The sequence below is a fragment of the Dicentrarchus labrax genome, unplaced genomic scaffold (genome assembly GCF_905237075.1).
Source record: "Dicentrarchus labrax unplaced genomic scaffold, dlabrax2021, whole genome shotgun sequence".
NCBI classification, from domain to species: Eukaryota; Metazoa; Chordata; class Actinopteri; family Moronidae; genus Dicentrarchus; species Dicentrarchus labrax.
This window is the reverse complement of record NW_026136713.1, coordinates 20,534,648-20,549,240: the sequence shown is the minus strand read 5'-3', so window position 1 is coordinate 20,549,240 and position 14,593 is coordinate 20,534,648. Positions and strand designations below refer to the sequence as shown.

General features: G+C 40.2%; 1 protein-coding gene across 5 annotated transcripts in view; it reads left to right on the top strand.

Annotated features, from left to right (window-relative positions):
• The window catches only part of glra1 (glycine receptor, alpha 1), a 111,911-nt gene extending 98,457 nt beyond the window's left edge, over window positions 1–13,454 (top strand). For 3 of the 5 annotated variants that reach the window (XM_051420702.1, XM_051420700.1, XM_051420698.1), the window contains one exon: window positions 7,173–13,454. In XM_051420702.1, coding sequence (XP_051276662.1) covers window positions 7,173–7,481 — 309 coding nt within the window. In that variant the 3' untranslated portion in view covers window positions 7,482–13,454. The remainder of the gene's footprint in view (window positions 1–7,172) is intronic. The other 2 variants (XM_051420703.1, XM_051420701.1) reach the window with 1 other exon arrangement.
• The last annotated feature ends 1,139 nt before the right edge of the window (window positions 13,455–14,593 follow it).

The window sequence follows — 14,593 nt, the reverse complement described above, 5'->3', positions numbered from 1 at the left end:
GTACTGATGACGCTTCTGCCTCGAATATAACTCACTGGCACAAATTACCTTGCAGATCTTTATGCTAATATCCATATTTATGTGGTTAGACGTTGGCCGAGGAAATTCTTTGACCTCTTGCTCTCATTATGCTCTTAAAAGCCACCGGATTAGTTGAAACACAAATTCTCATCAGGCTCTCCGTGTTTTTACAAGACTAAAAAGGTTGACCTTTTGGACTCAAGGTCTTAATGATACTGTAACTTCAGCTTTTGCCCTTGATGTTGGAGGTGCAACATCACATTAACACAAAACAGGACTATAATAAACTGTAAAAGCTTTTCCTGATGCAGATGATAAAAACTGTTCATAAAACTTAAAAGCGAAGTGCTAGATAATACTAGTATTCACTTTTTTTGGTTTTATGTATTTTTACAATTTTAACAAGCATACAGACTTAATAGGCTTCTTTTTGACAAATGTAGTGTTTTCTTGTCCCTGGCCCTGGGCTATTATTCTATTAGACAATTTAATTTGCTTTACATTAACATTTCTTTACCTAAATGAACCAAATGTTGAGATACAGGCCTTCTGTGTAGATTTTTTTGAATTTTCTAAAACGCCTTAACATCATGAAGGCCTCGCGACCCCCAGGTTGGGAACCACTGAGTTAGAGGTTAGAAAGTTATTAGAGGTTGTTTTACTCAGCAAAGACATATTAAATATGATACATTTGGTGAGATGTTATACATGCAATATCTCATATAAAAATGCAATCAGACAGACTTGTGTCATAACAGTCACATAAACGTGCATTTTAGTAAATCTCTTGTGCATTTGGAGGTGGATATATGTTAAAAAAATCCCATAAAAAGACCAAAGCCACCAACGAATGTATCGAGTAACAAGTATTGTGTGATACATCCTCTTCCTCTGTGCCACAGAGCTCCATTGTTCTCCAAAAACGATTAAAAACACATCAGTGAGTCACACTGTTGCACTGGGTGACATGTTCCTTCACTGCCATGAACACACACACAGTGCGGTTTATTTTGGCTCAGTCAACCGTCCTGCTGGCCCAAATCCTCACTAGAGCACCAAATGTAAATGTATTAATCCACAGCTGAAAATAGTCCCCAACAGATTTCCTCCTATTTAAATAAATTCAATTTTGGTCTTTTAATGGGATTTTTTGATAGTAAAAAAACAGAATATCAGCATGCTTATTGATTGTAGTATTATTTATATCAACAGGAAATTAGAAACTAATAATTAAAGCTATGTTTTCTGTGAAAGGCCCAGCACCAATACTTTGTTTTTATTATTCCCATTCAACATCAAAGGCTCAATTTAACCCTTCATTAAGCTGAAGTGAACCCTAGCTGACATTTAAACATCGGATTTAATGCATGAAGCAAAAGGTGTTGTGGCCTTCCTTAAATGTTATTGAGATCAAATGCTGCAAGTAAAAGAGAAAGCGGAAAGAGAGAGAAAGGAACAGTGGAGCAGATCATGTGGATAATCATTCCAGGTCAGCAGCTTGATGAACAAGAGACATTAACACACCATGCTTTAATGCAACCAGGAAATCCAGTGGAAACAAATGGGAGAGAGAGAGAGAGAGAGAGAGAGAGAGAGAGAAAAGCAGGGATGGATGGGTGGATCTCTGCATGGAGAATAAAACACATCTGAGAAAAAAAAAAACGATTATTGATATCTGAAGGATAAGACGGATTTTAGTTTTAAAGACTTGACAGTGATACAGTGTTTTCCAGGCAAAGGTTAATGACACATAGCTGCAACATCTCTACCTTTCTACCCAGCTGCACACGGCTATGTAAAAGCAGTGGATTCAAATGGCATAGAAATGATCAACAAATAGACCCTAGTCTCGTCTCCAGAATATATGCTGAATCATTGGTAGCATGATGCTTCCTCAGGCTGACGTTTTACAGTAATCTGTCTGAGAAGCTGAAACATAATATTTGTGTTTTCTGTCTTTGTATTCGGAGAAAAACCGGTTTCTCTACAGCAATGGCCAAAAACATTTGAGAACTTTTAAAACCTACTGTAGACTAGTTAGCAAGTAGATGAATTGTATGTCATGTGAGCCAAACAAAAGCTTAGCATAAATCTAAACTGATGCCAGTGAATCCTCTGCCGGCTTTAATGTAATGTAATTTAAGGTGTCATGTGATTAAATATCTGCTTTCTGGAGCATTGCCAGATGATGCTCATTTTGATGCCAATGTAGTGTGAACACAGAATGTTTTTCTAACCGAGCCACCTACTTTTCATGTGCACAGCGTTTTAACACCCGGTTACAGTTGATTTTCTTCTGCCATACACAAGATGAGGGACCTCCTCTGTCCTCTTCACTGGTTGACCGAGCACATGTATGTATTTCATCTCAGCACCAGTCACAGTTTATCTCACAGATAAAGTCGAAACCCAACTGGAATGCAAAATCCAATCACAAGTGGTCACTCGGGATGGGCGCAAGACATAATCTTTGAGTGTAAAGTGTAGTCCATCCCAGCTGATATCAATCTAACCCAATTTTAAATCACATATTAATTATCTGGTTTTAAAATTCTCTATTTTTTAAACTCACATCTACTCAGACATTCCTCTCAGCTCCACAGAATCCACTCACCGCTGACATATTGATACCGAAACGTCCTAAAAAGCCTCAAATGGCCTTAATCGAGGAGAGAGGCAGAGGGGAGAACAGGGGGGAAGGGTGGAGGGCGGTTTGAGATGAATTCACCAGAAAATGGATCAGCAAAGGCAAATTTATAATATATTTCCTTTCCCACTGCTCGGCTGGAATTGCTTCTGGGGGGAAATCATAAAGCGGAACGCAAGCCGAGGAATTCCTCCTCCGGCCTCCTTCAGGAGAGACTGATGCTGGCGTTGGTTGGGGCTGACACCTTTCCGAATCGTGTTTTATGTAAATGCGGGTCTCTAAAACAAGTATCCGAGGGTAATATTTGCAGAGGAGATGGCGGAGGATAACAGGCCTGACGCAGTTTGCTTCCTGCTTCCTGCTAATCTGCTCGATTAATCACATCAGCAGAGGCAGAGATATAAATGCTTCAATCGGGAGAGGAAAGCATGATGGATGAGCGGGCTAAGAGGTCCTCTTGCTCTCTTTCTCCCTTCTTTTTTCCCTTTCTTCCATCTCTTTTCCTCCCTCCATCATCCTGGCTCCTTTTTCAGACAGTTTTTCTCACACATTCTTTCTTCTATCCTATTTTTTCTCTTTTCCAGTCTTACTCTCTCTTTCTGTCTGGATTTTCAGCTTTGTCTCTCCTTTTTTGACTTCCTGTCTTGTTCCATTTTTCCATCCCTTTGTCTCCTTTTTCTCTTTCATATGATTTCCCTCCATGTTTTGCTCTTTCTCTCTCCTTTTATTCTTTCTTTTGTGCACTACTCCTTTTTCTTCAATCACTCCAGGCACTTTATCTGATGTATGAAGTGAGTAGTAAGTTGTATTTATTTACACTTCTTTTAATTTAAATTATTTTAACCCGTTCAGCACCAAATTAAGTTCCAAACACAAAAAATATATTGAAAAAAATATTGTAATGGTGGATTTTGACTCTAAATGCACTCATAAATCAATAGTAGTATTAAATATTATATATATATATATATATATATATATATATGGGGTGCCCTGGTAGCTCCCCTGGTAGAGCTGGCACCACATGTACCAAGGCTGAGTCCTTGCTGAAGCATGTTGTTTAGGACTTTATAGCATGTAAACAGGAAGTATTTGTTGTCACAGGTTATAGAATACATGCAGACTGATAAGTGTCTGAATACCAATATAACGAGTGTGACTTTGATCAAAGTGCACCGGCTGCAAGACGTCAACATAAATATAAAGATGATTCACTGTTGTTACGTTGCCATATAGCCGTTGCCTGACTCTATCACAGGTGAAAACAGAAGAGTGTGTGTGTTGTTTCATTCAGTGATATCTTCTTTTTTTTTTTTTAAAGACCTGCGAGTTAATCACTGTAGAGAGGGCCATAAGGTTTGCAAATGCAGGAGCAGGATGATAGAGAGTGGATGGAGGGAAGAAGAACAACAGGGAAAGAAAAGAGGGAGAGAGGAGTGAGCTGCATCCTAAAGTGAGGCCATAAATTGCCTCCCTTGTCCAACCCAAAGGGCAAAGCTTCATTCACCCCCACTGTTTATCTCCTCTGTCCTTCCCTCCACTCATCCATCCATCCATCCATCCATCCATCCATCCATGGACTACAGGCCCAGTCCTTGCTGCGTTAATGGAGTAAATTTCTAATTAGGCCTGAATGTAATGAATCACCTGGGCAATCCAAGGGCGGAGGTTTGGTTTCAGTCGGCGGTCTTCTGACATCAAAGGGTTTTTTTTTTTTGCCCTGAACAGCGTCTGTCAGGCTGCACAGCTTCCTCCTTCCTCCCATATTGTTCACCTCCATCCTCATCTCTTTCTTTTCCTCATCACGCCTCCTCCACCCTCCATTGTGCTCCTCATTGCGCCTCCTCCTCACGTTCCTCCGCCCTCCACATTAATCACATGGCAGGGAGAATAAAGCAGAGCATCTGTAATAGTTTAGCAGCGTCACTGAAGGACGGGCAGAGGTCGGCTAGCATCGTGGCTAATGTGTAGACACCCTCTGTGTGGTGTGTGTGTGTGTGTGTGTGTGTGTTTGTGTGTGCACATGTATTAACGGTAATAGATGGGTTGGTGTGGACACAAGGACAGAACGGGGACATGGGCCGCTAAAAATGGATCGCTACCTGGTGGTCTAACACATATACACATATCTATAGATACACACTCTGACATACATGCACACATATGAATGCTATACATACCAGCACACACACACACAAAGGTAACACATTTTGCCTGCTTTTGCCCCATTTCATCTGATTCTTAGGGGCATTTTTCTCCTCTTTTATTCAATTTTATCAATGGATATTGGCAGTTATTAGTTCACTGACTATTTCTTTTGCCTCTCTCCCATCAGTGCTGGAAGCCAGAGGCTGGTCTAACAGCAGAGAGTTGAGCCGCCTTCTTTCCCTGGCTGGTTGATTTGTTGTTGCTGCAGAGGTTTTGCGTCAGTCGTTAAGTTCTCCTGCTGCCAACACTTCCTCCTGCTTCAGGCTGCGTTCCCGCTTGTTTTTCTGATCACAAAATGCTTATTTTTACCCAGAATTCACCGGAAAAGATTCCCTGCTGATAGGCTGCCACACAGCTTCCCACTGTGGCCCACGGGGAACGCAAGTCGCATTCAAGCGTGAATGTTTTGACATCGTCTTTTATCAAAAAATGTGAATCCAAACAGAGATGACTCCTAATCATCGGAGGGCTTTTTGTCTGCTAATTTTTAATTTCATGGCTGTTGTTTTAACTTTGAAGGGCACTTTGGAGCGCCTGTTATTTTCCTAGTTTAGTTATCGCACACACACTCACACCCTCAGTGTCTCTCAGCCCATCGCAGTGTTTGTGTTGGAGTCTCTGAACCAGATAAGGAAGCCATTGTGTCTCCTGTAATGAAAAGGCAGGGTGACGGTGCAGATAGGATTTTCAATATCACACCGTGCTTGGGTGAGAACGCGGCGCACACGCCATAACCTTGAGTACAGCGCACGTCAATCAATCCGATCCATTCAAACACCCCAACTCAACCCCTCGCTCTCCTTGACGGGTGAGATAAACACACTCGGTGTTCAGCCTCAGCCCCGTATTGATGACTTTTACAAAGGGGAGATAGCGGCTGAGTGATCAATGTTCGGCTCATAATTTATGAATCCACTGTCTTTCTGGGGGAGTTCACATGTTCTCCTCGTGTCTGCAAGTTAATTGGTGACTCTAAATTCCCTGCAGATGTAAGTGGGTGACGTAAAGAATGGATGGATGGAATGTCAACCTTTTCCATTCCTCTTCTGAGTCTTTTGGTGACCGGGTGACGACCTAAAGCGAATCAGCTCAAAGTTTGTTCATTACACGCGGACAAATCTAATGAACCGACTACCAATCAGCCACTACTGACCATTGGAAAACTGTGCTCTCTGTGTTGAACAGCAGTACTGTAAATGTCACGATGTCAATCTTTAAGTACTAATGTCAGATAATATGCCTGCATTTTTTGTTTTGTTTTTCTGAATGAAGAGAAATTATCAGCTTTCATGAAAACTTTTGTTTTTTCTCTCCTTCTTTAGAGAAATTAACAAGTTATTTACATCACTATATTGTTTTCAACACTGATGTGTTTCCATGCATTTTCTCCAGTATTCAAATTGTGGTTTGCATGTAAAAGAAAAGTGCAGATAAAGGTGTTTTAAGTTTTTCAGTCACTTCCTTTATTTAGAGATCCATGATCTACTCAGCCCAAATGTCTGCTTGAGTACCTGGTTATTACAGTTTAGCTGACTTTAGCTAACAGATCTGACTTTTAGTTAGGCAGTAACATGATCTGTTGCAATTTACATTTAATTGTATTAAATAACAGCAGGTCTGGCTTAGCTCCATCATAACTGCAGATTCTCCTTGAAATCAATGATACGAGGTGGCAGAAATAATACCGCTTTTGTCCTTTTGACCGCCAGAATCAGGAAAAAAGGAAAGTTCCTTGTAGGGGAATCAAAATGTCTTAAGTCTATTTTTAGCATTAAGGCAAGAGTCAACATGTGTAGGCTAAACAGGGCCAGGACTTATAAATACTGCTCCCAGTGAGACTTGAAGTTAAAGAATTAGGTGAGACTTCTGTTGGCTTTAAGGTCTTATCTTTTATGCCATGCTACCTGTGGCATCACCAGCTAGTGTTGTTGTAATTTAAAGGAATCCAAACTAATTAGTGGCATTAAAGCTAAAGGAAATTAAGTATAATGGTATATCAGGATGCAGCGAGCGAGACTTGAAAACAGGGAATATGAACACAAATTCAGCCTAAAATGAATGAAACGACTTCCTTTCTCACTTTTCATCTTCACTGCACGTCATCTGGAATATTTGCTTTTCATGTCTGAATCTCTTTGTGATTAACTGAACTGAAATTGAACTGACCTCTGGTGCACACTACTCCAACAGCTGCGTGTACTTATACCTCCAACACCCTCACACTTCCATTCACACACACACTCATTCACAAACACACACACCTCCAACAGTAACGTCTTTCTCTGGTTCCTAACAGCCTGAGTCTTGGCCTGTGTTGCAGGAGGATGAGACAGGTGAGGGGCGCTTCAGCTTCCCCGGCTACGGCATGGGCCCCGCCTGCCTGCAGGCCAAAGACGGCATGGCCATCAAGGGCAACAACAACAACGCCCCGGCCTCGGCCGCGCCCGAGAAGAGCATTGAGGAGATGAAGAAGCTGTTCATCGGCCGGGCCAAACGCATCGACACAGTGTCCCGCGTGGCCTTCCCGCTCGTCTTCCTCATTTTTAACATTTTCTACTGGATCACTTACAAGATCATCCGCAGCGAGGACGTCCACAAGCAGTAGTCGAGAGGCGGAGGAGGAGGAGGAGGGCGAGAACAGTGCGAAGAGGAGAATGCAGAGAAACAAAAAGAGAGAAGGAAACAGAGAGAGATGACTTCATTAGGAGATATCATTGCCCCTTTTTTCACGCCAACCATGCCTCCTTTCCTCGTCCTCTTCCTTCATCCTCTTCCTCTTTTGGTCGAGGATAAGTTGCTTTTTGTGGCAGTCACCCCCTCTCAACCCAACCCGACACCTACTAGACATCATTTGAGATATTTATTGCTTTCTTTTCCCCTTATTCTCCTCCCCTGCCCAGAATCCCACCCCTACCCCGTCTCTTTACACCTCCTGAATATTCCGGACCAGTGCAATAGCAATGCAGTAAAATGCATGATATATGAATGTGGCAATATATTAATGAAACATGAAAAAGTAAACTCAGACTTTTGCAGGCACACCCAACGAACTGTGTGGGAGTGGACGGAATGGGAAGAAAGAAGACGACGAGAGAGTCTTGTAAACGGTCTTGTATTTGATTTTAGGTTTTTTTGTGTGAAGACAGATATATAATTCTATATGAAAAGCGATACCGGGAGGGGGTGGGGGATGTGCGAGAAGCATACAGCAGTGTAATATACTCATATATCTATCATAAATGGGGAAAAAAGAACTTTATTTCCAAAGGTGGGCATCTGGAAATGAGGGATTTTTCACCCAAAAAAAAGGAAGGAAGGCGGATCGGTGCTTCCATTAAATAAAGCGATGCAAGGATCACGCATTCTATATATCTAGATTTGCTTCAAACGTGTATTGCAAGCACTCCTCAACGCTTTTCCTCCCCGCCCTGCCGCCAACACCACGAAACCTTGAACTGCAGAGACACTTGAGGTTTGCTGCTGCCGCTGTCAATCATACGAGTGGACAAAAAGAAACAAAAAAAAGAAAAGAAAATAAAGCAACACTGGACAAGCAGTGCTGAAGATTATGAGACAAAATATCTCATTTATCTGTGGTCAACGTGTTCCTCTACCTGTCGTTAATTGATTTCATATTGCATTTGTTGTTTTTTGGGTTTAATTTATGTGCCAAGTATAACATGTCGCTTGTGGCTGTGCAGCGCTCTGCAGCTCCGATCTTTTAGGATGGAGGATGGTCAGTCGTCGCGACCGTTGACGTCTCCTCGCGGGCTTCTTCTGGGTTTTTTAATCCTTGAGGTATTGGTTTGTTTTCATCGACTGGAAAAAGAGCGAATCGATCCTGGACAGAGTAAAATGCAGATCTTCGTTTGCTCTCCTCGTCGTGTTCATTGGGACTGAACCACAGATACGTTTACATCTTATTTGTGCTTCCTTGCTTTGACCCCGCCTTAATGTGACACCCCACCCTTCCCCAGCTGAGAGAACATATGTAGTAAATTATACAGATTATAGCACCTGTTATACCTTAATTAACTGTATTTCCATCTCATTCACATGCACCAACTGTAGCTGCAAACGTCATCATTTGTGAAAAGCGGCATAATCACGCACATGCGACGAAACAGCAGGATTTATTTTGCCATAGTCATGTTGGATGGGATTTGATCAGATAACAGGTCAATTGGCTTATATGATGATTCATCTGATGACTTGTTTCTCTTTTACTTTGCGCCAGGCTTCTCTATGCAATGATCAGCATATATGCAATTATGATTTCTCCTTCCTTTTAGCAGCTCCATCTCAAAAACACCACCGTTTTGTGGGCTGTTTCATTGCACTGCTAACTGCTGAACAAGCTCATTGGTTAATACGGAGGAATGGAGAAGATAAAGTGATGAAACACGGTGATGAAGCTGCAACCTGTGCAGGGACTTTCGCCCAATGCATGCAGATTACTGTACGGAGAAAACATGTTTTATAGTAGAAATCATCAGCAAACAGATTGAGCCAAACCTCTGAGCCCGTCAGAACTTGGAAAGAAAGTGCAGAAATTCTAGTGGATACAGGTCTTCTGTCATCTTGTCACGTCTGCATCGTTTACTCAAAATCCCAAAGTGCTTCTTTCACAAACAACAGAAAATTTACAGAGAAGTTTTAATGCAAAAGGGGTGAACGAGACGTTTTCCAATTTTGTAGCAAAGCAAAACAAAACTTAAAATGAACAACACATACTTAGTTTCATACTGACTTTAAGATTTAGGGTATTCTCATTGCATTTTTCCACTCTGCCATTTAGACAGTGTGCTCAGTGTTTCAGTGACGTACAGTATTTTCTGCCACAGTGTCACCAACAACTCTTCGCACCATACTCTTAAAGGGTTAGCTCAACATTTTGGGTAATGTTCTCTTTTGCTTTCTTTACGATAGATGAAAAGATGGATACCATTTTGTGAGTTAACTGCAGAGCTGAAGCTGGGAGGTGATTAGCCTAGCTTAGCATGAGACAGGCGAGGGGCACTTCGGGTTTTTAATTTGGTTTGTGTACTTTTAGAAAAATGTACGTATAACGTGTTAATTAATGGGCTGTTGGTTGAGTTGTCAGTAGGCATATGTGTGAAACTTGGAAAGACCCAGGCTAGCTGTTTCCAGCCTTTATGCTAAGCTAGGATAATAGCCTCCCAGCTCCAGCTACGTACTTAATGCACACGTGAGAGTGGTATCAATCTTCTAATTTAACTTTTTGAAAGAAAGAGAATAATTATAATTTCCAAAATGTTCAACTCTTCCTTCATCATACGGTGTTTGGTGAACCATCCTGTCTGTGGAGAGTCAGTTAAAAGTTTAAAATAAAATAATTGACTGGACTTTTATTGTGAAGTTTCACACTTCAGGCAAATGCTACTTCCGAACAAATAAACGTTAATCCTGTTACTGTGTTTCCTGGATGAGGACGGCTAATTAAAACATATTTAACTTCACAATAAAAGTCCAGCAGAGTGTTTTATTTTCATCCCTGAGCGTCACATGCAGGGAAAATGTGGTTCAGTCTAAATTAACTCCTGATCGCAACGAAATTACCATTTTCAAAATGTTTTAAGCCCTTGTCCAACTTGGTTTTGAAGCAAAACCAAAGATTATGTATTTTTTTTGTTTCTCACATTTGATGTAGTTGTCATTGCCTTTTGCTGCTGTTGCTGAAGATTTGTTGCAGGATGTGATATTATATTCGGTTTGTCTTTTTAATGTGATTGCCAGTTGCAGTATTGGGTTTGCCAGATTAACTTCAGATATACAAATAAAATTATAATATATATATATATATATAGGCATATTTTGATATGAAACATTTCTGCATTTTCCCCCCAGCATTCTTGTTTTGCTTCATTTTTAAAGAAAGCTTTTTTTATTTGATAGGTCACCTAACTCTCCCTTACACCCCATCTCCATTAAGCCTACACTATTTTTCCTTGTAAAACATGTTTTACAAGTAAAATTCCACATTGAGACTTTTTTGACTCCTGTTTAGAGATCATTCTTGCAGTGTGTCAGCAGATGTTTTCCATTTGTTTCATTCCATCGTAAATTTAAAACTACTTTTCAAGAGTTATTTCAAAATGTGTGTAAGACTGATCCGAAGGGCTACGCCACGCACTTACATTCTTCTGTTCACATTCCTACACGTTTTAACTTTAAAGTTGAAGTGCCATAGCATTTGCTTCATCCCAAAAACTATGCATTTAATTTAGTAAATCCTTCCCAGTGATACATAAAGTGATGGAAAACTTTTTAAGGCCATGATCACCAAGGATGGTTTAGTTTAATTTTTCAATGATATTATCACAGCAGATGTTTATTGCTAAATTTACAGCGAATCATCGGTTTTAGAAATGAGTTAAGCCTGTAGTGAGAGAAGAATCTCTAACTTCTCGTGGTAATTTCATTTTTATCGTTATCTCTTCAGAAGACTGAAGGTTAGCCAGTTAGTTAAAACTAATTAGATAGCTGCGTACCGACTTGTCCCAAAGCAACTCTAGATGGCATTGTTTCTGAAGTAACTTAATGGAGTCAAAACAAGAACCAAAAATGATCTTTTTTATCATATTAAGTTCCAAGATAAAGCCCTCAGTTTTCCAAAATGCCGCAGAGAGCTAACACTAACTATAGCTTGCTGGTAACATCAACTCCTTCACTTACAAACGTAGAAACAATGTAGCACAACAGAGAGGAAGTAGGCGTAGTACTTAGCTAGTCAAAAAGCTAGCAAACGTGCTCTTTAGCTTGCTTGATAGGAAATGTGTGCGCAACTTCCAGATAGCATTTCTTTGTCGGGCTAAATTACCCTTCCTACGCAGTCTTTCTTTCATGCTAGCACCACAGCTGAAGCCCGAACAAAAAGCAGCTCAGAGCTGATGCTAAACTATCTGACATAGAAGCAATGTAGCAAAACATTAAAGGTACTTAGCCAGTTAAAAAGCAAACAAACATGCTATTCAGTGAAGTCTTTATGCTTTTTGTTGCTCTTTGTTGAAGTCGAGGCAGTTTTATTTACTGAATGTAGCACAAAAGTGTTCGGAATTTGTGTTACACGAACCTACGAAGGTTTAACAACCTTGTTATATTGTGTCTACAAGTAATAGATCTAAAATAATGAAACCTTAATTTTACCAAGAGGCAGCTTTTGGGTGTTAAAGAGTAAGGAATGACAGTGTTTACAAAGTGCCAAAATAAATGGATGTTGAACAAGAAATATAGATTTTGTTGACTTTGGAATTGCAGATGTAAAACAGCGCCATCTAGAGTCCCTTCAGTGCTACATTAAGGATATTTTTCTCTGTCTGTAGCACCGCCTCCTCTCTGATCATGGCCTGAACCCGACTGGGAAACGTCAGCGGGGTCGGCCTAATTCGTGTATGATTCACTATGATTCACTTTTTTCTTCCGTGCCATAGACGTCGCGTCTGGAATAAGTCAGAAGCACTTCTGTCCACCAGCCTCTTTGCCAACAGCAGTCGTCCATTTTCTAGAGCGTACATACATATCTTCTCGTGCCATATGGGGGTTGAATATGCAACTAAAAAACGAGGACCTACAAGCATATCACGCATTCATTCAACTACCATTTTACATGATTCATACCCTTTCCTCAGGCGTGGGTGTTGTGTGTATCATAGTCATTTTAGAGCTTTGTCATAGGCCTCACATCATTGTATTAATCATTGTTATACTGTATGGGTTGGGGGAGGGAGGGGTTCATAACATGAGATAGATAATGGGTTTATATTGCATTACGGTGCGATGTGATGCATACGGACTGAACAATGACGGATCTGTTTTTGGAAGTTTATAAATCCTTAGGTTCTCAACTGGATTTTAAAGTAGCATGGTTTGATTTGTCAATGATTAATGATTCTAATGGTTTTTGGGGTTTTGTTTGATTCTCTTGTATTTTATTGTATGTATTGTACAATCTGATGCTCTGAGGGGAGAAGGAAAATACAATGTCTTCTGAACTGCTGTGAACTAAAGGAAACATTATTAATAATATGATTATAATATTTATTTATTTATTTATTTCCTTTGCACAAGTTGGAATGGCCTTAATTTTGCTTTACTTGCTTCTATTGTGTATTGGCACAAAGTGCACCCGTTTGATTTGCAAAAATTACAGTGCTCATTACGATGCTTATAATCCGAGAGTGCACATCAAAGCAGGATGAACAAAAAAAAAATATGAAAAGTTCAGCAAATCCTTTTTATTTTTCATTAATCTGAGAAACAATATTTTGCATGAATATAAATACAATGGCAGATATTTTGGCTTGTACAAAAAAATGTGAAGCAATTTGAAGAGAAAAAAAGAATGTACCGTTTCTGCTGTATCTGTATATATCTAAATATTTATTGAAATATGTCATACTACTAATTCTATTAACGATTAAAGGTTTTCTGAACAAAAATCTCTTTACCTGTTTTTGAACATTGTCAAGGTTGTTGGAGTTGGATCTTCTGCTTTCTGTTACTCGACTCAAGGATCTGTGTAACCATTAAAGAAAAAGTATTAAAAATTGCAAATAAATCCTTGCTGTAGGGTGTATTTATTGTCCCTGTGACGGATAGTGTTGATTTATTGATCTTAAAATGTCTTTAATCATACTTTTCTCTGAGTAGATGTTGGAAATACACAAACATGCATGTCTTCCGTATATCTTGCCTGAAATATTTCCTCGTACTCTGTCATAAGTAGTAGTCTTTGTCCTGCCTTCAGTTTGTCCAACAGCACAGCCTCTACTGGTACAGATTACTCCTGGTCTTGCATCACTTCACCGGTTGAATTTGGTTGCCTGTTCACACATCCAGCAGACACAGAGCAACAGCATCATCCCATTGGAGTCCTGTTGTCCGCCTAATGAATTGAAGATCAATAGCGTGCTTCAAGAATGAGTCCAAAGTGGTTATCTTGCTAAACAAAACATGTTAGTGTCATAAATGTTTGTTCGCCACAGTTTATTTTCTTCAACAATCCAACTTTTTCTTCAACAATTGGCTTTTTGTCAAAGGAACCAGGACGATGTTAACTTCCGGGCTGGCCTACAAAGATGTGTTGTCCCTGCAGCCCTCTATATTCAATCTCCTTTTAGCTATGGTTTGGTCTCCACCAGAACAAATAGCTGCTGCTTTAGCTGCTAGATATTCCACTTTCTTCAGTTGCTAAGTTTGTTGTCCTGCCATTTGGTGCCAAGCAAGTACTGTACAGTCAGTGTCCATCAGATATGCTACTTGTAACATGCTGCTGGAATTAAGGTTGCGAGCTCTAGAGTGGGTTCGATACTCGTGCAGCCGTTTTCGCGTTACGAATCCTTACTTGATTCTTGACTTTCCAGATATTCTGACACCAGAAAAACATTTGAAATATAGTGCTACAGTAAATCTTAAGTTCCCCCATAATAAAACTCACTTTAGCTTTAACAACCCAACCTTGTAGTTATAGTCATATCAAAGTCTACAATGTTTGAGAGATAAAACAAAATGGGCCAAAACAAAAGTATGAGACAGTTTTAATCATTGTACATGCAGTGTTTATTCTATGTGCTGCGGTTCCACCAGCTCAGCCTCCAGGAGATAATCGTCTGATAGGAATCACCTCAGTGCAAGTTCTTAAGACACTCCTTCCTGCACAGATCTCTTACCTGCTCCTACTGACCTTTGGCCCTTCTT